The sequence below is a fragment of the Crocodylus porosus genome, unplaced genomic scaffold (genome assembly GCF_001723895.1).
Source record: "Crocodylus porosus isolate Cpor-Errol unplaced genomic scaffold, CroPor_comp1, whole genome shotgun sequence".
In the NCBI taxonomy this organism is placed as follows: domain Eukaryota; kingdom Metazoa; phylum Chordata; order Crocodylia; family Crocodylidae; genus Crocodylus; species Crocodylus porosus.
This window is the reverse complement of record NW_017728907.1, coordinates 49,400,439-49,426,300: the sequence shown is the minus strand read 5'-3', so window position 1 is coordinate 49,426,300 and position 25,862 is coordinate 49,400,439. Positions and strand designations below refer to the sequence as shown.

The following is a 25,862-nucleotide window of genomic DNA, read 5'->3' as shown; positions in this document are numbered from 1 at the left end:
AGTGGTCTGTTCCTACCTTTGGGGTCTTTAAGAGGAGGCTGGATGAACACCTCGCCAGGGTCATTTGACCCCAGTGCTCTTTCCTGCCCATGGCAGGGGGTGGGGCTTGATGATCTGCTTAGGTCCTTTCCGACCCGACCTACTATGAAACTATGAATCCAGCACCTGCTGTGCTTGGTCCCATTGGTCCAGGATGACACTACGCACAGTTCCTGCTCCATCTGGTCTGGGGTGGATGCCATATGCAGCAAGGGTCCCGGACCATCGTAGAGCAGGCTCCAGTTCTGGCATGTGGGGAACACACAGGGCCTCCCACCCTCTGCTCCCCGGTGTGCCCAAGTGCACCACATATGGCACCCAGTCTGAGACTCATTCTGCACGCAGTGCCCACCCCAGACTCGGAGCGGACACCATGTGCAGCTCACATCCTGGACCATGCAGAGTGGGCACTGCATGAGGTATATTCCTGGACCAGCCAGAGTGGATCTAGCATTTGTGGGGGGTCCCAGACTGGCTCCATGCTGGGCCAGGACCAGGGTCCAGATGATATGGCTCTGCAGATTGGATCTGGCCCCCAGCCTGTATCTCTGACACTCTTGACCTAAGAGATTTAGAAACATTTATGCTATTGTAATGTCCTGAGTCTTGTGATCTTCAGTCTCAAGGGCCCTTTTAGAAAACCTCCTGCTCTGTGGGAATATTCATTTGCTGGGAAAGCAGTAGAGTAAGGCCGAAGCACTGAGAACAATTCTCAGGGAGGACTGGATGAGGTAGAGGGAAAAGGCCTCTTGTTGGCTTCTACAGTTTAAGTAAAGAACTAAGTTTACTTCCCAAGAGCTCTTGCAAGACAATGACCCATCAATGAAAAAGGATGCAAACTTAGTAGCAAATTACAGTGGTAAATGATGCATTTAAACTTCTCAGGCCCGTTGCTTCTTGAACAGAAAAAAAGCTTCCTTATCTGTTAACAATATGGGGCCCATGACATGCCGTTATTCTCATCCCATGCAATAGTGGGCAGCAGTGCACATGAAGAGACTCCAGTTTATTCCAGCTGTTTAAAATAAAAATGAAAGGAAACCTGTGAAATGTAGAAGTCTGAATGGAAACTTGAGAGCAATTTTAATATGAAAAACCTTTTACCACCAAATCAAAAAATATTGTTTGCAGTGTAACCTAAGTGGAATAGCAGCAGCATTGGAAGAGAAATCCTAGCTAGGTTGCTTCCACACGCCCTGGCATTGTATTGTACTGTGGTAGCTCAGTAACACAACTGGTAGACTCGAAGCCAAATGCCATCCATAGTTTCAGTGCTCATCAGTGGCTTTTGCTAGACATATTGGGAATCATGTTATATAGCTGTTCAGCAGCTAAGAAATGCCATGCATGACAGGCCAAGATACCACCTCAGACCTCAGACCTCTGGCACTCAAATAAAGTATTTCCAGTCAAGCAAAGAAACATATGCTAAGAAAACACCATGCGTGCACAACAGGGAGAAGTGACACAGGCTCTGGGGAATGACGCCACAAGTGGTTTTCATTTTCCTGATGTTTCATTTATTGTGGGATGGGGTTCTCTTCCCAGAAAGAAACCTGAAATTTGCTTTTGCTCCTTCCCTTCCTTCCTCCCTGCCCTCACCAGGCTGCTTTTTGCTTTTATTTCTTTGTGTGGGACCTTGAATGTGTTGTCACATGTATGACTGGAGACAGCAGGGTAGGAATCATTTGTTTCTAGAGGGCTTTGGCCTGTACGACTGCATGGCCGGCATCCCGACCACATAACAGCATGTAATACTGTGACGGTGTCTGTCACGGTGATGTTATGACTGTAATGGCATGGTGCTCTTGGTTTGACGGTAATTTGGGTGCCTTTGCTTTGTACATTGGACCTGAACCCTGGCGGGGCCAACTTTTTGTACCCCGAGCCCCTGAATAAAGTAGTTAGAAAGTCAAAAGTCCTTCCTTCCTTCCTTCCTGTTTTTCTCTTTCTTTGTGTGTGCATCTCTGAGCAGCATTTATAAATGTTGGCTTTGCTGAAACACATGACAAGTGGCAATTATCATTCACTCCCAGAAATCATCCCCAGTAAAGATACCCGGCCCCTACTACCATTCCCATCTCAGGTCTGATTAATTCTGGTCCACGCTGAACAAAACTCTCCGAGCGTACACAGAGGTCCCCCGATGGGCTGGTATGACAGGAGTGGCGCCCAGATGGAGTGAAGCAGCCAGATGCTCCTGCTGTTTCTCTCTCCTGTGCTCAACCCCACCGCCCTGGCTAAAAGACCCTTTCCCTGTCTCAAGGCAAATGGCTGCTATCTCAGCACTAGCCGGTCTCCTGTTGAGGCTGTGGAGGGTGAAAGACTTCTCAACACAAGTTTGAGCCACTCTGAGGCAACCAGATATTTGGACCACTAGCCCCAAGGTCAGGGAAGTGGCTTAGAGGCACTTTTGTACTGCTTCCTTGCACCCCATTCTTGGCAGAGTCGACTCTGGTAGCATCCAGGGTTCAAGCCAATGGAGACACATGAGTGTAAAAGATGGTGTAAATGAGAAGACACCCAGGCACATGTGGGACTAGCTCCCTGCCAAGGAGCAGGCATGTGTTTCCTGCTAAAACTGTTGAACTCTGGGTGCTTTTCCTACCCACCAAGCCACTCACAGGTATCCTCCAAAACATCTGCTTCTGGGAATTGTCTGGCCTGCTCCTGGGAAAAAGCTGAGTTGTGCCTTTAAGGGCTCAGTCTTGATATGTTTTGAGAACCTCTTAAAAGGTGAAGCCTCCTGTTCTCCCAGTCAAGATCCCTCAACTCTCACTGACTTCAGAAAATTGTCCTTACTTGTCACTGGGGAGCATCATCCCCTCAGTCAGCTGAACCATCATACAGAATTAATATAAAATTTGCTGTTGCCATCAGCAGGATAAAGATCAAAGCCATGCAACTCAAGATGGTTCAGTGATAGGCAGAATCATAGAAAATGAGGGCTGAAGGGACCTTAGGAGGTTACATGTAGTCCAGCCCCCTGCTCAAAGCAGAACCAGCCCCAACTACATCATCCCAGCCAAGGCTGTGTCCAGCCTGGTCTTAAAAACCTCCAAGGATGGAGACTTCACAATTTCTGTAGGTAATCTGGTCCATTGCTTTATGACCCTCCTAGTAAGAAAGTAGTTCCTAATATCTAACCACAACTTCGCTTGCTGCAACTGGAGCCCGTTGCTCCTTGTTCTGTCGGCTGCCCCCACTGAGAACAGCCGAGCTCTATCCTCCTTGTCCATATTCATTAAAAATCAATCTTCCCTCTACCTTCTTCCCTGATCTTGACCTAAAATGTTTCCTACCTACTCAAATAGTGAATGAGCTCTGCTCTCATACATTGCAATTTTCAATTAGAAAGGAGCATACAGCAACCTTTTTTTCCTCAAAGCTTTCTTATAAATGGGCATATTTTATCTTGAAAGAATGTTAATGAATAATGGATATTTCATTTGGAAAGAAAATATTTATGCATTCAGGTTAATAAATGCAGGTTAAAATGAAGCAGAGGCTTGGGTAGCACATGCAATTGGAAATCAGTGAACTTCAGATTTGGGAAAAATAGCCATGGAGTTTAGGAGGGTGGGGGGCTAGCTGATGAATTGTCGGTTCAACTTAGAAGAAGGTATTCTCTCCACTAGAGTGAAACAGAGTTGCCTGCAGACAGTTTGGAGTGTTTTCCTTTTGCACCTGATGAGGATTTTGAACAGTGATTTGTTCTTTTCTTAGAAGTGTTTGGGTGCAATGATAAAACAAAAGAAGCAGATGGACTGCAGCAACACTTGGAGGACGGGGAGTTTTAACTTGTAAAAACCATTGCCTGGCCTATTTCAGGCACCACCCTTCCACTGCTGCTGCCGCTGCTGTCCCCAGCTGATACAGGCCTGGGAAGCCCAGAGCCAGTCTTGTTCCAGTCCAGCTACTGGCTTCAGGGCAAAGCTGTGCAGGGAGCCGGGTTCAGATAGCAGCAGTGATGGCAGCACACCAGTTCCTCCTTCCAGCACCTGTTCCTGATGAGAAGGGGACACCTGGGAGGGAGGGCAGCCAGGGAGGAGATACTGGAAGGAGAAACCTGTGCACTGCCACTGCTGTCCCCTGCTGAGCCTGGTACCCTATGCTGCCACCATCCATAGCAGTTGTAGCAGGATAGAAGCAGCTCTGGTGCTCCCTAACACCCAGGTCAGATGGGAATAGGAATAGCAGACAGCTCCCCCCGCCCACCCCTTTCTGGACCTGCTACCTGCCTGGCTTCCTGGTGTCTCCCACCAGCACAAGGACTCTAGCCACACCTTGCCCTATTCCCCCTTGGTCTGAGATTTAGTGTACTGCACCCCACTTTAGGAAATTCTAGATCCGTTCATGGCTGGGAAGAGTTAGATCAATACTTGGCCTGATCTTTGTTCTCTTAGATCCAAAATCATAGTCTTCAGCCAGAACAAAGGCATTCATTTGTCATTTCTAGTATCTTGGAGAGTTTCCAAACTAGCATCAGAGGGAGCATCTACATGAGAAGCTAAATGTGCAGTAGCCTAATTCTGTGGTGCATTAGTGTGTCACAGTGAAAGCCATGCTAATATGGTAATACACTTGGCTACTGTGCATTAATATCACTTAAAAAGCATGTGCTGGCACTACTTCACAGTAGCACCAGTTACTGTGCATTGATTTAGTAACTGGTAATACAGGGCATTTCTACACGGGTTTATGCCACAGACCCGGGTGCTTTTAAAAGTGCTTGGCACTGCAGTACATGCAGTTATATAAGTGGCGAAATGCATGTCAGTGCTGAGAAAATGGCGGCAGTGCACTTTGAACTAGAATACATCAGAGGTGTTTTAGTTCAAAAGTGCACCGCTGCCAATTTCTGCTTGCTGATGAGCACTTTGCCACTTATACTAGATACGTCACAGTGCAGTACACGTCAGCTTGCATGCAGAGCAGCCTTGATTAATGAAGTCTGCTCCAACGCACCAGATGTCCAGCATGTCGAGGGACAAAAAGGTTTGTGTATAAAATGCCCACAGGTACTAAACTTGATGTACAGTAACTATGGTGCATTAATAAGCATGTAGACACACCCAGAATATTGTAAAACTGCAAGATGTACAACCCAAAACTTTAGGAAGGTTTAAGGCTAGGTCTCAATTCTAAGGAACTTCAGTTCAGAAGATTAAATCAACCTGGGCATATTTACACATGCAATTAATGTGACTGAATAAAATTTGGCACAATTTGTCAGAGTAAATTAATCAGGACATCACTGTCTACACGTGCATTTAAGTGTAGCAATTTACTCCACCATTGGATAGTACTTGTGTTTGATGGCACTATCCGACAGCTCAGTAAATCAGTTTACACTGACCTAATTGTTGCACACATATAGATGGTGATGTTTTACTCTGCAGCAAATCAGTCTATTGTGCAGTAAAGCACCTGTGTAGATGTGCCCTCTGTGTATGAATTTTATACCTTTTAAAACCTACTAAACTATAGACTATAAATAGTACTTTGTAGCACTTGAAAAGTGCTGTTATATATGATGAATATGCAATCGTCTTCACTAACATAGAAAAGTATAGTTTTGAGAGTTCATAAGGAGAAGCGGAGATCACATAACCCAGTAATGGATTCACCATTCTTTATTTAAAAAAAAATAAGCATGCGTGTCCTAAAAAGTTAGATTCAAAGGCAGGAATTGAATGTCTTCCCCTGCTGTTGCTCTTTTTTAAGCACAGAGAAAAATGGATGGAGTAAATGTTGATTAGATTCCTGATTAATGACTTTATCATTCTCAGCTTTAGACAGTTCCCTCCATTACCCTACATGTAAAGCCAGATCTGGACACAGTAGGTAGAGCTTAGTAAAAATCAGAATCAGTAAAAATCAGAATTTCCATCCCATGGGAGATTTTCATATTTCAATATTTGTTTCAGTGCTGAATGATGAGAAGCTGGACTATTGAATCTGTTACAAACTCCATATGCCCCAAAAAATTGTCCCATTGCCTAATGGGAGTTGTACATTGGGTCTTGTGCCATTCTCATCCACTTGCCAGTTTCCTAAGAGATACTAAAGCTCTCATGAAAGTTCAAACACTTGTTTGATACCCATGATGCATCATGCCACTTCATCAGAGAGGATACTATATTGCATCAAGAAATAATTACTCCAGTCAGGGAAGCTGGCCAATAGGAGGAAATGAAGGCATTTGATTTTTGAATTGTTACTCCCATCAAGAGAGCCACCATGTTGAACTGACTCAACTCAAAATGTTCTGAACCAGTTTGACAAACCAAAATGCAAAGCTTAGTTTTTTTCCCAATAGAAAACAGGAAAAAAAATTGGGCAAATGTAAATTTTACCTGTGGAAAATGTGTTTTCTCTTGAAGAATCATTCAGATGGAAAATTCCTGGCTGACTCTAGAAGTGGAGGAAGTGCAGGGAGACAAAATGGGGTCCAGTACAGGAATCTGCATCTCCTTCCATGCCATGGCACTTCAATGGCCTTTTGATCTCCATGGGGTTTTGGGGGATGGAAACAGAACAGGAGAAGAGATGTGACATGTGGGCAACACTGCTGAGCATTACCTTACTTTGATGAGTTTTTCCACCTCAGCTTAAACATTATAATTTCCTCTGGTCACAAACACCACTGGAGGGTCTCGGGAGCAACACATCGCCTGTTGGGAATAACTGGGCAGGGGCATGTTCTTGCAAAGTAGAAGATTGGGGTACAAGTTCTTGACCTGAATTAGGCAGAGGTGGGATTTGAACCTCTCTTTCTCCCATTCTAGTTGACTGCTGTGCTAGCCTATTGGCTATTCTAGAACAATTAAGGAGCTCTTGCTTTTTTTTTCTTCCCTGGAAAATGTGAAACGTTTTATTTTCATCTTGATAAAGTTTAAAAACTAACCCTTCCCCCGCCCAGTTCAGAGACTCATTGCATGGCCATAATGTAGTGCACGAAGTGTGTTCACAAAGTGAATAAGAGCAGAGAAAAGGATTAAAAAAAAATACAGCTGCCTTTGTGGCATGTGGGCAGGGGAGGAAGGATGGATGTGAGCGAGTGAAGGATTCTTGACTTGACAGAGACTCCCAAACTGGAATTTCTGAGAAGCCATCTCTAATAAAATGTTATTAGCTAGCGTTTGGCTGTACTCCTTGTGCAGCAGCACAATGATGGCACAGAGACGAAGCTGCCACAACATGCATTCCTCACTATCACCACAACTCCCCTCTTGACAAAGCAGAATGTTTCATCTTGTCTCTCAAATTAAAAAAATATATATCCCAAAAGGAAAAAAAAAATTGCCCTGAGAAGGCTGGAGAGAAGCAACAAATAAAGGCTTCCCTTCACCCAAATGCACATAGCACATTTCCATGCTTCTGTTATGAAAAAGTCTTGCAGGTATTTTATGGAACATGCACCCTACAAAAAAAAATGAGCTTGCATTTTGAGTTGAAATATAAATTGTATTGATGTCAAGGAAAAGGTTTGCAAGTGCCATCTTTCTGCATACCTACTCTGTGCCATAAGTTGATAGAACTATCATGGGCTTATGCCAGGGGCTCTTTAAGTCATATTTTCTCACTTCATTTTCCCACATTTTCTCCCCATGTCCTGTGGAAGTCCACGGGAGTGTTCATGTTGGTTGTGATGCAACCAGGATTTCACTTACCCCTGTGGCATTGATACAGATTTGGCAGAGAGACCAGGAATCTGCTCTGGCTATTCAGACTTACAACAATTCCTTGGTAATTTCTTGTTGCGCTGTCGTTATTGGTGGTGACAGTCTGGTAGACAGCAAGGATATGACTGTGCTTTCAGGTCTCAGGTGGAGTTTGTAGTGCTCGTAGCTAGCCAAGAAGCAAACGAAGCAAATTAGAACTGGAATCAAGGAGCAAGGCTAAGTATGGGATTCATGGTATTACTTTTATGGATCCACATTTGTGGCTACGGTTACACCGTAAGTAAGACCTTTGAGTTTTATGGTTTAAAGCTCAAAGGTTGATGTTAACAGGGACCCCGGGGGATATGGGAGAAAACTGTACATGCGCTGCAGTGAAGCAGATAGCTCTCAGCCTGAAATAGCAATATGGTAATTTTAGATCCAGATTGTGGATGGCCAAAAAAGAAGAAGGAAAAACAAAACCTCAAACAGGAGTTAAATGGGTCATGGGAGCCTCTGTGTCTAGACCAGGGGTAGCCAACCTATCGCTTGTGGCGAGAAGGGCGAGGACAGGCATGTGGAGCATGGAGTAGAAAGCAGAGTGGCAGATCAGGCAGGGGAAAGGGATCAGAGTGGCAGTGGGAGAGGGTCTGGGACTAATTTGTGGCACATCTGCCAAAAAGGTTGGCCCCCCCACTGGTCTAAATCAAGAGTTTTACAGAACTAAGGCTACATTTCCCCCCAAGTTTCTTAAATCTTACAAGCTAGCCTGCAGAGAGCATGAAATCAGAGGTTTCCAAATTCCATCACTTTGATTTCCAGACCTTGTTTTATAGAACTGCATGCTCCGGAGAAGAACATTAAACTCAAATTATGCCTTTGGCGATAGGTTAAGAAGATGCATGTGCTTCAGTTTTCAGAATATTTTCCAGATCACCTCACATAGGGACAATATATTTGGGAGAAGAGGGTCTTAAAGATCAAGATATCCATGGAAACTGCATGAGACATCTGTACAGAGCTGGGGTATTTGTATGTACACATGGGGCATTCTCGATATTGCTAAGGACTGCACTTCACAGCCTCAAAGCACCAGATTTCTCTCTGCTTTATTGACATCTCTAAAACAAATATGTACATTGAAAAATGAACTAATAATGGAGAGAAAAATATTCTGTATGTGGGGTTGCAGACCACCTAACAATAGGGCTGTGCAAACCAGCTGTGTTCCGATTTGGTTTTGGCCATTTTGGAGGGACGGTGATTCGATTCAGTATTTAAGATCACTGTCTCGATTCGATTCGAGCAAAACTGTTTTGGAATTTCGATGCTATTTCAGAGATTCGCCCATAGACTATAATGGGGAATCACTAAAATGCCTATACCTTTGTCATTTTTGGGCCGATTCAGGTGCAGATTGCAGAGATGGTTGCTTTTCTGAGGGCATGACGCCTACCACGCTTCAAAGAGATAGGTGTAGGGGGGGTTGTGAAACTGCACCTCAGACTGTTCAAAACAAAACTCGTATCACTTGGCTGGCAGCAGCAGCATGCTGTCCTGTCATGCACAGATCTGGGAGCCTGCCCCCCTGCCCCCTGGGAGGGCTGCAGGGCTGTGCTGGACTCTTCCCAGGGGGCATGGACCCCCGGATCTGCACGTGGGATGACAGTAGGCTGCCATCCCTCCACCGAAGTACTGGGCTTGGAAGGGACCTTAGACAATAAAAGGTATCATTTTGGAACCAAGAGTTCTAGTTTTTTGTATGTCTTAAGTCTGATACTCTATTCAACCATTTTTATCTTTAACCAGTTTCAAAATGGCTGAAACTGGTTTATGTGCACTGAACTTCTGTTCTGTTACAGGTTTGAGCCAATTTCTGATGAATTAAACTGATTTATGTGTAACTTCTGTCCCTAGCCATGATGACCAGATTTGGAAAAAGCTGAATCTCTAGAATTTATTGCATCAATAACAAAATATTTTCACTCTAACATGATAAAAACTTGCTGGCTGGTTTTGTTTTTTACTCTTATTATATCTGACTTCAGCCCCCCCACCCCACCCTGCCCACCGTCATTGGAATATGTTTTCATTCCTAAGCAAGAGATGTGACAAATTGTTGAGTCTGATGTTTGTTCTGGAGATATGTTTCCACCTAAGTTTCTCAGCACTTCATGTTCTAGCATTGTCATTCCCAAAGGGACATGTTGTAGAGATATTTGAATGGGCACATGTCACAAATAGAGCTTCACAAAATTTACCCAAAACTTCATGGTATCATTGGTGCAAAACAGAGGAACAAACGTCAACCCAATGGAAGATACGGTTCTCATAGGTGAGCCATTCCCAGCTTACCAGATGCTAAAAATGAGAGTGGTTAGTTTATAACCCTTCTCTTTATGTTACAAAACTTTAAAAGGGCTCCATTATTGAATTAGCCTTTTGTTGAGGAATGTTCTGAAATAACAAGTTTACAACCTGTTGGTCATGTGATGGTGATTGAAGACATTAAACCTGAGATTTTCAAAGCCAGCAATAGGCTTTTGATGCTCAGTTCCCTGTAATTCTAATGAGAAGAAGCATCTAGATTACTTAAATAGTCTCCAGTATCCCAGCCTACAAAGTTACTTCTCTACTGACTCCACTCACATTGGAGTTTGGTACATTATAAGCACATATAATCAGAGAAAAGGTGATAAAATCTGGAAATGTTTGTCTTTAATGTCTCAAGGTACTTTCTAGGAATCATGCAGGACCTATGCATCTAAATCTTTTGGGGCTAGTAATGAGTCTACAAGACAGAAAGTCTACTTTTTGCTTTCCCTGGGTTACCATCAAGAAAGTCTCATGTTGACCTTCTTTCTGTTTATTTAGAGTTTGGGGGAATGTTTTGGGAAAGAAGAAAAAAGACACCAATGGGAAAATTCCTTAAAAATGTAATGGGACTTTGCTCTGAAGCAGAGATTGATTTCAGTTTCTATGAGTGCATCCTGGGCCTATCTCCGCTGCCAAAGAACTGTGCAGAGGAGCACTGCAATGAAGCACGGCAGGCCCGTTCTGCACATGTTCCAGCCTAAAATAAGGAGGATGTCACTGCCTTTGGCTAGTGCTGGTGCCTGAAAGAGCAAGTCTGTGAGTGTATGTTCAGTTCCACATGAGGGCAACTACCTTACATTAATTTTGGCTCACAGCCTATGTGGAACATGTGTGCTGCACATCTTAATCTGGTGCCCCATAAGAGGTGTTTGTGCCACCTACATAGAGGGTGCATCTACATGTGCACATTTACTTTGCAGTAATTTAAGTTACTGCACAGTAACCGAAACTTACTGCGCAGTGCGGGCACACATCTACACATACACTTCTGTACTGTGCAGTAACTATGGTGACTTATGCCAACTTGGACAAAAATTTGATACCTGCATCATGCAGGCATCAAATTTACACCTAGTTAGTTACTTCATGGTAAGTCATGTGTAGACCCCTTACTGTGCAGAAACATTGTGTGTGTGGGCTGACTTGGGACTAACTTTAGTCCCAAGTCAGTCTACACACAGCATTAATGCACTTTAATGGCTACACATCTAGACACTGGGCTAAAAACTGATTACTGTGCAGTAACTTACTGCACAGTAAATGTACATGTAAACATGCCCAGAGTGTAGAACCTATTTCCACCTGTGCATTTAGCTTTCTCCTTTTGAGCATATTCAAAAGGAGTATGGCCATATATATTCTGTCACGTTCTGCCTGGGTAGGCACATAAGTGCATTTAAATCCATGAAAGCATAAGCAGAGAAAAACTCTCTTTCCTCCTATCTACATGCATATATGGCAATCTCCTGCTTCATTAAGTAATTCCTGTTGCTTGTAAGCCTCTTGTAGACTTGAATCCCTCATCTCTGTCCATATAAACCCTGACATCATACCATCACTCTTGTCCCTTCTTCTTATCAGGCTTAATGACCCCATTATGTGAACACTGATATGTTGCTGCTAAGGTCCTATAATTATCTTAGGGAGATGAGGATAATTCTTTATTGTGGTGCACTTTAGATTTATAGACTGGCCCATTGATATGTGATGGGAGCTTTTTCATTTACTTCAGTCAACTTTGGCTCAGTTTTTTAACATCTCCCCTCCTTTTTACCATCATCTGTTAATAGTTAAGACTAAAGACCTGCTCTTATCAGTCTCATGTAACTTGGTACAAGCTGCAAATCTGATAGTATTCACTTGATACCCTATCCTAGTGTATGATGTTTCTGTCATATACTGGAGGCCATGTCTACACAACACACTAACCATATGAGGCAGCAGTACCCTCAAGCAGGTTCTGCACCTAGACCGGAAGACCTATATCCTTGAGATGCACTCACTGGCTTACTGCAGTGCTAATTAGCCCTTCTAGGCATTAGCTGCCCACCCTATTACAATGCTTTTGGTTAGGAGTCAGCCTTTGTAGAGCAGTACAGTATGTTTGAAGACACTATTGTCCAGCTAGATAAGTTTGCCTTATAGGTATGACTTCTGAGTCCCAGTGTCCTTTCCAGAGATGGCTTTGCTTCAACACTGAATAGAGCAGCCCACTCATCTCTCTCTCACTCTCTCTCTCTCTCGCTCTCAGTCTCACAGGCATTGAGAGAAAGAGCTCTGAGATTCTCCTATGAGAGATGCTGTACAGCTGCCAAGTCAATCCTTGGCAAGATTCTCAATGTGATTCTCAACTCATCGAGACACTCAACACGTGCTGGGAAGAAAAGTCTCTTTGGGCCATGTGCTGTTGCCTTTATCCTACATGGCCATGAATCCATGGTATAAAGTGGTATGAGCAATTGTGTCGGAATTTGACTCCCTGAAATTTTAAATCTCTGAAACAGGACTCTGAAAAGCCAAAGCAGTTTTACCAAATTCAGACAAAGGGCTTCTTGTGGCTGTGGTTGAACATTACTGACCTCCGAAGAGCTTCGTTCATGCTGGCTTTGATCAAATTATTGTCACTTTAAAGGTGATCTTGTGGCTGCCTACACATTCATTAGAGAGATTCAGCAAGGGAATGGAGATGCTCTCTTCATCAGGGCACCTTATGGGAAAACAAGGGACAATGGTCACAAACTAACAGAAAGCAGATTTAGGCTAGATATCAGGAAAAACTTCTTCATGGTATGGGGGGCCAAAATTTGGAATGGGCTCCCAAGGGAGGTGGTGCTCTCCCCTACCTTGGGGGTCTTTAAAAGAAGGCTGGATAGGCACCTGGCTGGGGTAATCTGACCCCAGCGCTCTTCCCTGCAGGGGATTGGGCTCAATGATGTGTTGAGGTCCCTTCTGACCCTAGCATCTATGAATCTATGAATAAATCTTCTGTCAGCAATGGTTACATCACAGTAGCAGTAAGCCTGGATCAAAGTAGGATCCAGATCAGTGGGATCCTTTTAGAGGGAATATGATGGAGAAGAAAGGGACCTTGATTATGCTGAGTACTATTGTAATGGATTTAAAAAAAAACAACAGCTACTAATAGCAGTAGATGCAAATCTTTCTTGGAATGGAACAAAATGTTCCTTATTGGAGCATGTGGTTTCAGTTGAAATGCATTGTGTATGTTGTCACTAAAGACATGTAGAACTTTTTATTACTTTTTCATTAAAGTGTCTTACTAGTTGCTCTCAGGAGGCAGAGCTTTTCACATGGCTTTAATTGTTTCTGCCAGAAGAAGTCACAGCATCCATGTAATACAAATAGTTTTGCAAACTGCAGTTTTGTATGGACTCATTACTTTGAGAACATAGGAAAGAACATAAGAAATGCTGTATGATTCAGATGCCAGGTCTATCTGCCTTCGTAGGCACAGAGCAGATGCTAAAGGCCTGTCCAGACTAATCTGTCCCATTCTCTTCTTCTCTTACAGAGGCCTAGAGAGTCTTAATGTTCGTGTTTCACTGCTAAATAACCTATTATATTTAATACCCAGTGATGAAGCCATCCTTCATGGATTTGTCCACTTCTGTTTTGAACCTGGTTAAATGATCAGCCTGTACATCTAAGGGCATTGAGTCTCACAAGACAATTATACGTGGTGTGAAAAGGCATTTCCTTGTGTTTTAAACTTGTTTCCTCATAATTTCTTCATATGTCCCCAAGCCCTACCATTGTGAGAGGCACTAAACAGCAAATCCTTGTTTGCTTTCTTCATGCCATTTGTTATTTTATAGACCTCTATCATTCTTGCAAATTGCTTTTTCTCTAACCTGAGATATCTTAGCCTATTTAATCCACCTTTGTGTAGAAGCCTCTCCAGCATCCTGTCTCAGCCTCTCTTGAATCCTTAACACCCTTCTCTGCAGGCCCCCCAGCCAGATCTGGAGGGGATGCTAAATTGTACCGCCTTTTGTTGCATTGTCACCCGTTTGCACACCACAGATTTAAATGTTGTATTTTGCAGCTCAAGGATGAAGAACACAAGCCCATCCTCAGAGGCCTCTTCAGGAACCACTGCACCAGCCGACCATGTTTCTGAGCAAGTGCCACTGTCCTCTCCTTCTCTGAAGCCTCTTCAGTCTGGTGAAGAAGACAGCCTGCCTCCTCACCTCCTGCTGCCAGATAGCATCAGCCAGCTAGAAGAGTTTGGCCGACAGAAGAAATGGCACAAGAAGCAGCACAAACACTATCGCCAAAGGCAGTTCAATGACCTGTGGGTTCGGATAGAAGACAGGTGAGTCCAAGCTTTCATGTCATCATCCTTCCCCCTGCTCAAGATGTCCTGACCTTGAAGTCATTTTCCTGTTGTTGACCAGCACTGATTGGATGATGCAGCAAGCCTTTGGCCATGAATAGAATAGAGGAAAGGTTAGATAGGTAGGGACAAACATGTTGTCCAGATGTGGGGAGAAGTGGTTTAGAAATAGGGAGGAAGGCTGCACTGTCATGTATAGATCGTGTTCAACAGAGAAGGGGGAGGGGAGAGGTTGGTATGAAGAAAGTTTGAAATACACAGAATGCAAATAGACATGAATTAAAGAAGAGGAAAAAACAGGAAAAAGCAGGAAAGAAAGAAATGTTCCATATAGCTTCATTCCCTAGTGCACAAATTTATCCTTTCTGGTATTCATTAGCTCTGATGAGGTTAAACAAAGCCTTTCCACTCATTTGGTTTCTTTGGCCTAGTATTCACCAGGGCCCCAATCCAACTCTACCTTTAGACAGGTAAATAGCACTTACATGGCAAAGCTTGGCCACATAAGTAGCATTTAGGGTCACTTACACAGATGTAACCCAGGAACGCATGTAGCGCTTTACATCACATGAAATGGAGTGGGAAAAGGAGAGCCTGAAAGTATGCCTAGGGGGTGGGAGACTTGGGTTGTAGGCAGCTCATAGCCAGAGAGGGTTTCAACTTGTCTCCTATTTCCCAGCCAAGTGGACTAGCTACTAGATGAGGCCAAACACATACTCCATCTCCAGTTGCAGTTGCCCCACAGGGAAGCTAAAAGGGAAGATATGTGGGGCAGAAGGACAGCAAGCCAGGGAGTGTATGGTCCAGGGTATTTTGATTGCATAACCATTGGGTAAAATGGGCACAGGAATGGGCTCACTCCTACCCACTGGGCAGATTAAATGCCTACCTTTCCAGGGCCGTAGGCATCTCACCAAGCCATACCTCCCTGTGGTTTGCTCTCCAGTGGCTCTACATCCTGTTAGGCCAGGCCTCTCTTGATCTGCCATCTGGTACCATGTAACCCAGTACAGTCTGGTTGCATTTTTGGCAGCTAACCTGGTGCTAGCCTGGGTGAGGAGGGTGCGTGGGCACCCAGTAGCAAACAAGACCTACCAAAGCGTGGATGAGCTCACTGTGAGGCAACAGCCATCCATACCTGGAGAAGAGATGGCTGCCACCCGGTCACTTTGCCTGAAGAATCAGCAATGATGCCCAGCATCTAAGGTGCCCCAATAGTGGCAGTGTCATTGGGACTGACTTCACTTGACTGGTTCTTCAGTGGCCTAGCTTCAACAGGAGAGGCAGAGGGTGTTCATGGCAGTGCCTCGTGTCCCAGGCATTTCAATAGGAGGTAGAAATTGAAAGCATCTCTGAGTGAGCGTGGCCTAAACCCTATGTCGTCCCTTCTCTGGTCAAGTGCCATAACTAACAGACCACAGGGTTAATAGTGGAAGGGCTCTCTACCCCATCAGGTGCTAGCCCTGGTGAGCCCATTTGAGGGACTCACAACATTATGCACCCTCTTGGGTGGAATTGAATCCTGAGGGACTGTAAGTGGCTGTAGAGGATCTTTTCTGAGCATGTTCAGAAATGCAAGATGACATGCAGCAGGGTAAATAGAATTTAAAATCAGACTGTGTTATAGTCCAAAATTTAACCACCCTACCTAGAGGGGACTTCAGTTTGGGCCCAAGTGTTCAACTGCATCTCAGCTTTTCTTTTATCTACTAGGGCTGTGTGAAATTTCAGCCATTTTGTTTCAACACTGTTTCAACTCATTTCAAGGTCGAAATAGCAAAATCAAAACAAAACAAAGGGCATCGAAACAGCCTTGAAACAAAACGATGCTAATCGAAATGTTTCAAAAGTTGAAATGTTTTTACCATAGCACTGGGGTTGGGAAGTCAATCCAGCTGGGCTGACTCCCCATCTCCCATGCTAGATTGGGCCCCATGCTAGATCAGGCCAACTCCCCATCCCTGGCTGATCTAGCGAAACATTGAAACAGAGTCGAAACAGCCTTACTGTTTTGACAAAGCAAAACAGAACAGCTGAAATAATTCGATACAAAATACTCTTCCGTCCAAACCTCGAAATTCAAGATGAAATGGAACAGTGCCTTTTTGCCCAGCCCCATTATCTACCCCAGTTCCCAGATGGTTGCCCATCCACATAGCAGCCATCACTAGGCATACCTAGTTTCCAAGAGCAGATAGGAGTAGATGCATTTATTCTGGAATGTCCTTGAACAAAGATCTGTAAGTAATGATGACTTTTATAAGTTAGCTATCAAAGAAAGAAACTATTAGTTACTGACTATCCATCCATGCACCTACCTCTGGTGTCCATCACCAGAGATAGCATATGGGCAACTTGCAGGTCAAATTAACAGTTGTAGTATAGAGTGTCCGGCATTTCTGCCCTTTTTTTAAACCCCTTTTTGGGGTAAAAACTCTGCTTTGCATATTTCTTTCATTTTTTCCAACATGTATTTTATTTTAGGGCTGGCTGGCTTATTTCTGATACAAGACTGTTCCTTCTGGGTGCATGGTTGAGGGTTCCGGTTGCTAATGCTGTCCTTGCTGTGGTAGAAATGCATTTCTGAACGTTTTGCAGCGTCTAATGATGAACAGGATCTGGAATGACTTGCTGTCCTCTGGAAATGTATCCCCTAGCTGGATCCCGTCAGATGAGAGTGCTTTGTCTCTAGCTCACACGCAGTTCGTCATGGATTTTGTTAGCTGCCTTCTTCTAAAGGAATTGAGCCTCTTGATCCAAGTCTTCCACAGGACTATTTGGCCCAGCTCAAAAATATGAGAGACAGATGAGAGATCTCTGATTGGTGCCTGGCTGTTAGCCACACACCCCTGTTATCTATAAATGCAGGCCAGATGGGAGGCTATTGGGCCTAATGTGGTTGCCTTACTGTGTAGCTAGAAGTTTAAACAGCTGAATGGCATTGATGTTTTTTAATAGCATGTACTGTTCCCAAGAAAGGTTTTCAAAAAAGGATAGTTCACCAGGGTAGAGTGTGATTATATGTTCTCTGCTCCTGTGGGATCTTATCTGAATCCAAACATTTTATTCTTTTACTTCCTTTCTAATGAGGATGGTGGGGAGGGGATGTGGATTGGGAAAACATCAGCTTTGAGTCTCACGGAGCCTGTCATGAATAAGACTTAGACTGACATTTGCTTTGCTGAAACGTTCCTTGGGAGATATATGTGGGTTTCTGTGGGAGAGCAGAGATCTAAAATGAAGGAAAATAATAATAATAATAATAATCTGCTTTAGTGCTTTCAGATGTTTTAGTGCTTCCACAATTCTGAAGTTACTTCTTTCTTTTTTTTTAAGTTACAAACTGTTAATCCAAAATGAGAGACTCATGGGTAGCTTTGGTTTCCCCATAAAATGGATGTGGTATCAACATTTATAAAACAGCTGTTGCATATTGTGCTTTTGGCAGGTCTTTTTCATCAGCATTAATTGCATTGAATGTGGCAGAGCATAGCGCTATGCACCCAATGGTGTGTTGCTTTTTAAAAGGTTCACCTCTGACTGGCAATAACAGACTATAAAGCAGTGGAAACCATTAGATTTGTTGTGTTATCCTTCTCTGGACAGAAGGGAATGAATAAATCTATGGCAGATTTGGCTCACTGGAGTATCTTGCTTAGATATCAGTGAAATGGGCCAGTTCCTCAGCTCAGGTAGGTTGGTATTACAGTATCTTGCATTCTTGGGCAATCTTCCTGAGATGTCTAATAGTGCTGTGCGAAGCTTTGGTCCCTGATTCAATTTGGTAGAGGTTTGACGCAATTTGGTGTCTGAATCTCCAAATCCCAATCAAATCAGAGGACCCTTTAATCTCTCCAAATTGAATCAGAACCCTCTGAGTTGATTTGGAGATATTTGGAAAGATCTGGTGATTTGGACATAGACACAGCTTTAAATGTTTTTTCTACAGACCTCAAGGTACCAGGCAGCTCATGACTGCTGTGAAGCTGGGGCGCATGCAGTGTCCCACAGGAGTGCAGGGGGCTCCCTAGTGTGTTTGGCAGCAGACGCAGAAGTGGATCAGAAGCACTTCCTGTCCACTTCCAGGTCTGCTGGAGAGCATGCTGGGGGCCCCTGCACCCCCCTGGCTCAGTGGCTGGTGTTTCCTGGGTCTGGGGGGGCACCCAGGATCTCCCTGCAGCCAATCGCTGAGCTGGGGGGGGCAGCACGCTCCCCAGCAGACCTGGAAATGGACAGGAAGTGCTTCTGGTCCACTTCCAGGTTTGCCATAAAGCACACAGCTCCCCTCCCCCCTTGCTCCTGGGGGATGCTGTATCCGCCCCAGCATCGCAGCATTCACGAGTCATGCTGGTACCTCGAGGTATGTAGGAAAAACATTTAAAGCTGTGTCTATGGCCGAATTGCTGGTTCTTCAAATCAGCATTGAATCTTCAGATTCGGCCGAATCGAATCAGGGACAGCGATCCGAATCAACAAATTGATCACTGTCCCCGATTCGGGCTGAATCCAAATTGAATAGGGCCTGTTTCGCACACCCCTACAGTTTATATCTATTTCATAACTCACTTGTTAGTACTTGAAACTTGATTAGGCCAGCCTTGACGAAAAGGAAAGAAAACCTGAGATGTCACGCATTGTTATGATTCAGGCAAAACCCCACCCCCAAAACCTGAAGCATGTCAAACTCAGTAGGTTTCTACCCATCACTTTTTAGATTTCTGTATTTTCAGCTGAAAAGACAAGTACAATGTGCAGGTGGAAGAGAAATCCATGCAAATTTAAACCAGATTAAAGGTTCTTGTACAAACCCCATTGAACTGTGAAATCACTAGGTTTCATAGAGCTCTTTTCCAAAGCTTTATTGACCGTGGATTAGAGGATTTTATGAGCCATGAATTGCAAGGTTTTTATGGACTGTGGATTACAAGACGATCACATACACTTCCATGGAAATCTGAGGGTGTTTTTTTAAGCTACCAATACAGAAACAAAGGAAATGAACACACGAGAACAATGTTAAGGGAACATCAAAGGTCTGACTTCGACCTATAAAAGCCCGGAAATCCATAATTAATGGTTCCACTAAAGCCCCAGTTCACAGCGTATTTCTGGTCGGCTCTGGGGTTATAGTCACAATCCTAAACAGCCTCATAAAAATGAGTCATCAGTTCATGCCATGCATTATTATTATTATTTATCTTGCTTATGCCTTAGAGATTGCCCTTTCTCTTCGGTTTTATCCTGACAGCTGAGAGCAGCTGTCACATTTTTCCTGATAGCGTCTAGGTCTATACATTGTAGAGCTAGCATCAGGGGGTTACAGCAGAAGGCTCCTGCATCTGGAATTTGTGTTCTCGCCGTGTCGGACACAGCCAAGATTTGTTGATCTGCTGGGTGCAATGTAAAACTGGGCTATCTGGCAGAGCTCGTTGAAAAATGCATTTATTAAAAAAAAAAAAAAAAATCAAAAAAATCAACAGAGATTATTTTGTTCAAATGGTTTTTTTTTCTGACCATTTGTTTGCTTTTCTCCCCACCAAAATTGAAAGAAAATAAAAATGTTTGCCTTCTGACTGCAATTTGCCTTTTCTTCTGGTTGTCAGGAATCTAAATGAAATAGAAACTTTTGTTAGAAATGAAGCCTAAGCATTTTCCTTTTGATTTGCAGGAAAAGTGCATTTAAAATGCATTAGTTTGTTTGAAATGTTGATTTAGATCAAATGGCATCTTTCTCCTTCAAAATATCAAGCAGCTCAGCACTCTGGCCAGGAAGTCCATGGGGGTTTTAAAACTGAATTGGGAAGTCTCCATTCTGTGAAACCAGGGGGTGTTTTACTGTTTCCATTGGCACTGAAATGACTCAGTTGCCTCTTGAAATACATATATGACATATATAATTATAAAGTACTGGTACTGAGATTGGGTTTTATGTACAGCAGTTAAATGCACTGGAAAAAAATTATTCAGTGTGCATGGTGCTGTATCATAAGGACTAAAAGCTTGCCTTGAATTTTTGGAGTCTAAAAATACAAGCAAAAATCAGTACAAATAGACGATCTATAGGATGGGATGTGGCAGTAGCAGCTTGATGGGCTCATAGAACGGGGGAGTCTTCAGAAGTTTGTTGGAGAAAAAAAGAAGGAGGTTTCTCTTTCAGATGGGATGGCCCGAAAAAAAAAGCCATCGAGTCTGGAATTAGTGAATGGGATCAATGAGGTGGTGAGAAGGAAGTCTTGGGTAAAACATAAGGAGAATAAGAGGCAAATGAATGAATAAATCCTGTGCTGAACCTTGAGTAAGAGACAGGGGCAGGGCAGGGGCAGAGTTCTGGGGAGTAAAATGAGTGCAAGCTTCAGCTGGATGCAGAAGAAAAGTAAAAGCAAATGTAGCCATTCAAAGAGACAAGAGATGTGGTCAGAGAAAAGGGCCAGAACTACCTGTTCTTCCTGGACTGGCAAAGTTGACTATTGGCTGAAAATGCAATAAAACCCCACTGTAATTGGGAATGGCATTTCCCTGATAGGCTGGCAGCGAGCCCTCAACCCCCAGCGAGCGCAGGAACATTACAAATATCAATTTCTTTCCCAAGTGACAGCTATTTGAAATGGGGAAAAAAAAATTTAAAGCTGTGATGAATGAAGAGAGACAACATACAATGAGCTACACTAATTATGTCCATATATAGCTAACCCTTATCAGTTTGGCTGGAATTTAAGTCAGTTAGTCTGTTATCCTTTCTTTCGAGACAATGCCGTGATGGAAAACAGAATGCTGTCAGTTCGGACAAACTTTTAATTTCACTTAACTGCATCTGAAAGGTAAATTTTGGTAAATGAATCCAAATTGTTTCCTTTTCACAACACACCGTGCTGAAATACAGTACTTAGCTTCATTAAAGAGAAGGCTGCTTTTCTTTACGGGAGACCTAGACACTTTTGAAGTCTAACAGGTAAATTGTGGTCAGACGATTTTCTTCCAGATGGGAACGTGGAGATTGAAGTTTCCATCACAGATTTGTTTGTTTAAAGTATCCCATCAGCCTCTCTGTTTAGCGTGCTGCTAGAAGGCTGCGTAGCCTCAGATACAAAACCTGGCCTCATTTCTCTGTTCTAGCAAATCTGTGTTTAGCACAGGCAAGGCAGGGAGTTAATGGGTCTCCTGAGCTCCCTTGTCTTTTTGGCCTGTTTTGAGGCTGACTGGGACCCTGCCTCACCAAAGTAACAGAGAAGCCTTGGGACTGCTCTACCTTGTGACTACCCACCCGTGAGCTACACCAGCAACCCAGAACACCAGGAGTTCAGAGCCCTTTTCCCTAGCCATGCCTCCTTTAAACCGTGTATACCATAGAGCCTGGTACCCTAGCTCTGCATCATCTGGACCAGTGATTCTCAACCAGGGTGCCAGGGCACTCTGGGGTGCCACAAAGTCCTTTCAAGGGTGTCTCAAAGTGCAAAGAAATGAGCAGAGAAGCTAAATAGATAGACACAAGCTCAGGTTTGTCCCCACCTAAAAAATATCTGAGCCCCACTGCCCACCCCTCTGCAAAGAGGTAGGCACTGTAATATATACATTCGTTTTTGAAGCTACTCAAGTCACAAAAGTTATGGAGGATGCCTTGAGTCCAGTGAGGGGCGCCGCAAGTCCAAAAAGGTGAAGAACCAGACCTTCCCTTTACACTGGGGAGTTCGCCGATGATCCTATCCCCTGATTGATATATCCTTTATACCTCCAACATATAGTTATAAGCAGGGATCCTAGTCTTCACTGATAAAAAAAAATCCTTATTTTTTGGATTTTAAAAAAGTAACCCAAAATCCACATTTTTCCATGATCAAAATGAAACACCATGATAGATAGATAGATAGATAGATATGCCAATGACATTCTCCAATAAAAATCTTCAATTTTCATATTTAAAAAGTAACCCAAATCCACATTTTCCATGATCAAAATGAAACACCACTATATATATAGTATAGTATAGGTATCCCAATGCCATTCTCCAATAAAAATCCTCAATTTTCAGATTTAAAAAAGTAACCTAAAATCCATGGTCAAAATGAAACACCACTATATATATAGATAGATAGATAGATATAGATATAGATAGATAGATATAAATATCTATAGAGGTGTTTCATTTTGATCATGGATTTTGGGTTACTTTTTTAAATCTGAAAACTGAGGATTTTTATCAGAGAAAACCAGGATCCCTGGCTATAAGGCAAAGGAACATCAGGCCCAGTATCACCCTGCAGTATGGCAACTTGGTTCCACTTCCAGACAAAGTATTCAATACTACCCTATCCTCCACCTCCTGCCATTCTCCCAGCACTTATTTTTCCTTCCAGAAAACTTTATTCGCTATTAATGCACTAAATCTGTGAGTGCCCCTGCCCAAGTAGGGGTAGGAGCTTGATGGCCTTCTGACTTGTTAGCTACCACGCTCTATTTGTCATCCTTCAACAAGTACTTGAGTGGTTACAATTTGCAGCCAACTCTAATGAGCAGAATAAACAGCAGCTTCTGAAAGTCTCCTAAACAACTTGTAGATCCCTAAACTCCTGCTTGGGAAGTTCTTCTTCTTTTTTTAGATGAAATTAAATATTATGCTTATGAGGCCTTCACCAAATGGTGCGTGCCATGACTTTGTGAGTAGTTCCATTAAAATAAATATAGAAAATTTTCATTGGACAGCATTTTGCTTGCCTGATATAAAAGTAGGAGTGTTTAACTGCAAGAAGGCACCTGGTCCAGTGTCACATAGTCTGATATACAGACCTGCAGGTGGTTTTGTGGATTGTGGGGTGACCTAATTTTGCCAGACCCTTAGGGGTGTTGGATTGAAAGGGATCTCCCAGACCACTGAATCCAGACCTCTACAGTGGTATGCAGCCAGGGGATAAATGTGTGTTGGAGAGTGTCCATAAGACTACCCACTGCAGTCCCTTCAGCACAGGCTCAAGGCAGCTGCAACAAACTTTGGATCTTTAGTAGAAAAAAAAAAAGCAAAAATAAGCAAAATACTCAGCAATGTGTCCCAGGAAAAGAACATGAAAATCCAGAATGCCACCAATGTCTTGGGCCCCTGAAGTGGGAGGCAGTGTAGGTGAAACATGCCTAGATGTCCTGGGAAAAGAGCCATGCCCCATGCCATGGAAGAAAGCAAGAAGCCTTCTTTTTGGAGCTCAAATCAGACAACTGGTATAACCATGAGCAAGACACCACCCAGGCACCCGCAAATATTCCCAGTCCCATGGGGCACTATACTGACAGCTAAAAATGCTGTTTGCTTTAAGGAAGTCAGTTCACATCATCAGGACATCGTTGGCTGTAGCAATATCCCCATGCTTCTATTCCCCTTGACACCCACAACAGGAGACAGGGCATGGCTTTCTAAAGTTCATAATTCACTTAGAGATCTTCAGGAAAAAAGTACTGTTATTCTTTATTATTTCATGTTTATTCTAAATCAGGCCCCATAATCAACTGTGTGTCACTTTTGTGAGAAGAGGGCAGATAATATATACTCACTTCCTTTTTAGCCCCCCAAACTGGCTTGAATAATGAAAAGCATTGTGTGTGGGAAATGAAGGGGTATTATGGTCCCAGCACTCATTCCTGCCCAGGGCAGCGGGTCGGACTTGATGATCTGTTCAGGACCCTTCCGACCCGAGAAACTATGAGCCTAAAGGGGAAGTGCCAGGGATTTTCAGAAGTGCTAAACTTACTACTTTGTTGAACTCAGTGACAAAAGCCCTTTGCTTCAACCAGGAGTGCTGCTAGGGAACCAGTGAGCATGGACAAAAAAATCCTCTTAGCTCTATATCCAGACCCCAGAGTCCAGAAAGCCAATTCTGAAAACATTTGAAAATATCACAAGATTTAAAAGAGAAGATTGGGATGCTGTCGTTTGGTTTCTGAGAGTTTGGCGGGCCCTTGGATCATTTTTATTTTTTCAAATTTTTCCTCCCTGGCCATGGAGGCTAGAAATAAAGCATCCACTGTTATGAAATTCATACAATCATCATCCAGACTCAAGACACTTTGAGCACATAGAAGACTATTGAAAGGCCTCAGGGAGAAATTTTATTCTTGTTTACACTAATGCAATCCCAGGAAAGTCAGTATGATTGGACCTGTAACACAGAAGACAGGATTGACCAAACATTTGTTTTTACAGTTAGTTTCCCAATTAATATGCTGGATATACGGAAACATTAGAGGAAATAAAATCATAGAAAATGAGGGTTGAAGGGACCTCAGGAGATCACATCTAGTCCAACCCCTGCTCAAAGCAGGACCAGTCCCAATTACATCAACCCAGCCAAGGCTTTGTCTAGCCAGAGATGCTACCGCCTCTCTGGGTAACCTGTTCCAGTGCTTTACTAGACTCCTTGTAGGAAAATTTGTCCTAATATCTAACCTGAACTTCACTGGGCTGTAACTTGAGCCCATTGCTCCTTGTCCTGTCATCTGCCCCCACTGAGAACAGCTCCATCCTCTTTGTAACCCCCCTGCAGGGAGTTGAAGGCTCCTATTAAATCCCCACTCAGTCTTCTCTTCTCCAGACTAAACCAGACCAATTTCCTCCGCCTCTCCTCATAAGTCACGTCCTCCAGCCCCTGAACCGTTTTTGTTGCCCTCCACTGGACTGCCTCAAATTTGTCCACATCCTTTCTGTAGTTGGGGCCCAAAACTGGACACCATTGGCAACATGTAGGGGGTGCATGTGAGTGCACATGCACACTCTGAGCGTGGCAGTGCACCCCCCACAAAAAGGCACCAGCAACACTGCTGCTGACACTGCTGGCGGCATCTGCGGGTGGTCACCCACCGCTGGTTAGCACTCGCTGCCACCCCCCATCTGCTGCAGATAGCACCATAGCAGCCTGCAGTAGCTCCCTGCTTGCCACCACCACGCTGCCACTGCTGACAGAGCTGCCATTGCCTGCAGGAGCTCACTGTGCCCCCCAGCCTCTAGGGGCGTGTGGTGTCCATGCTGGACATAGTATAATTTTGCCATATCAATACTAGGTAAAAATCTATTATTGCATTCCTTATCGTGTTGACCACTGGGGCTCGAATTACCCGACTCTTGTAGGGGGGTCTGCAGGGATGGCAGCTGGAGGCTGGAAGAAGCCACCACTGCCTGAGTCCCAGAGCAGGTTGGGGGGCTCTCATCTTTTATGGGGGGGGCTCAGCCCCCCCAAGCTCATCCATAATTCGAAACCTATTGACCACTTTCTCTCTCTGAAGGTTTTTTATTAGGGCTTCTTGCCTCAGCAGGTTAGTCAAAGTTCACGGAGTGGATGGATTAAACCTATGAAAAGTGTTCAGTTTAGAATCCGGTCGCTGCAGCTAGGAATGGAAAATGTTGACACGTGTGTCTCAATCTCATGAAGCAACTGCCTCGGCAGCCT

General features: G+C 43.8%; 1 protein-coding gene across 1 annotated transcript in view; it reads left to right on the top strand.

Annotated features, from left to right (window-relative positions):
* Positions 1-25,862, top strand: part of TRABD2B (TraB domain containing 2B) — a 406,241-nt gene that overhangs the window by 358,636 nt on the left and 21,743 nt on the right. The window contains exon 6 of the mRNA XM_019530624.1: positions 14,149-14,418. Within this exon, the coding sequence (XP_019386169.1) occupies positions 14,149-14,418 (270 nt within the window). The remainder of the gene's footprint in view (positions 1-14,148; positions 14,419-25,862) is intronic.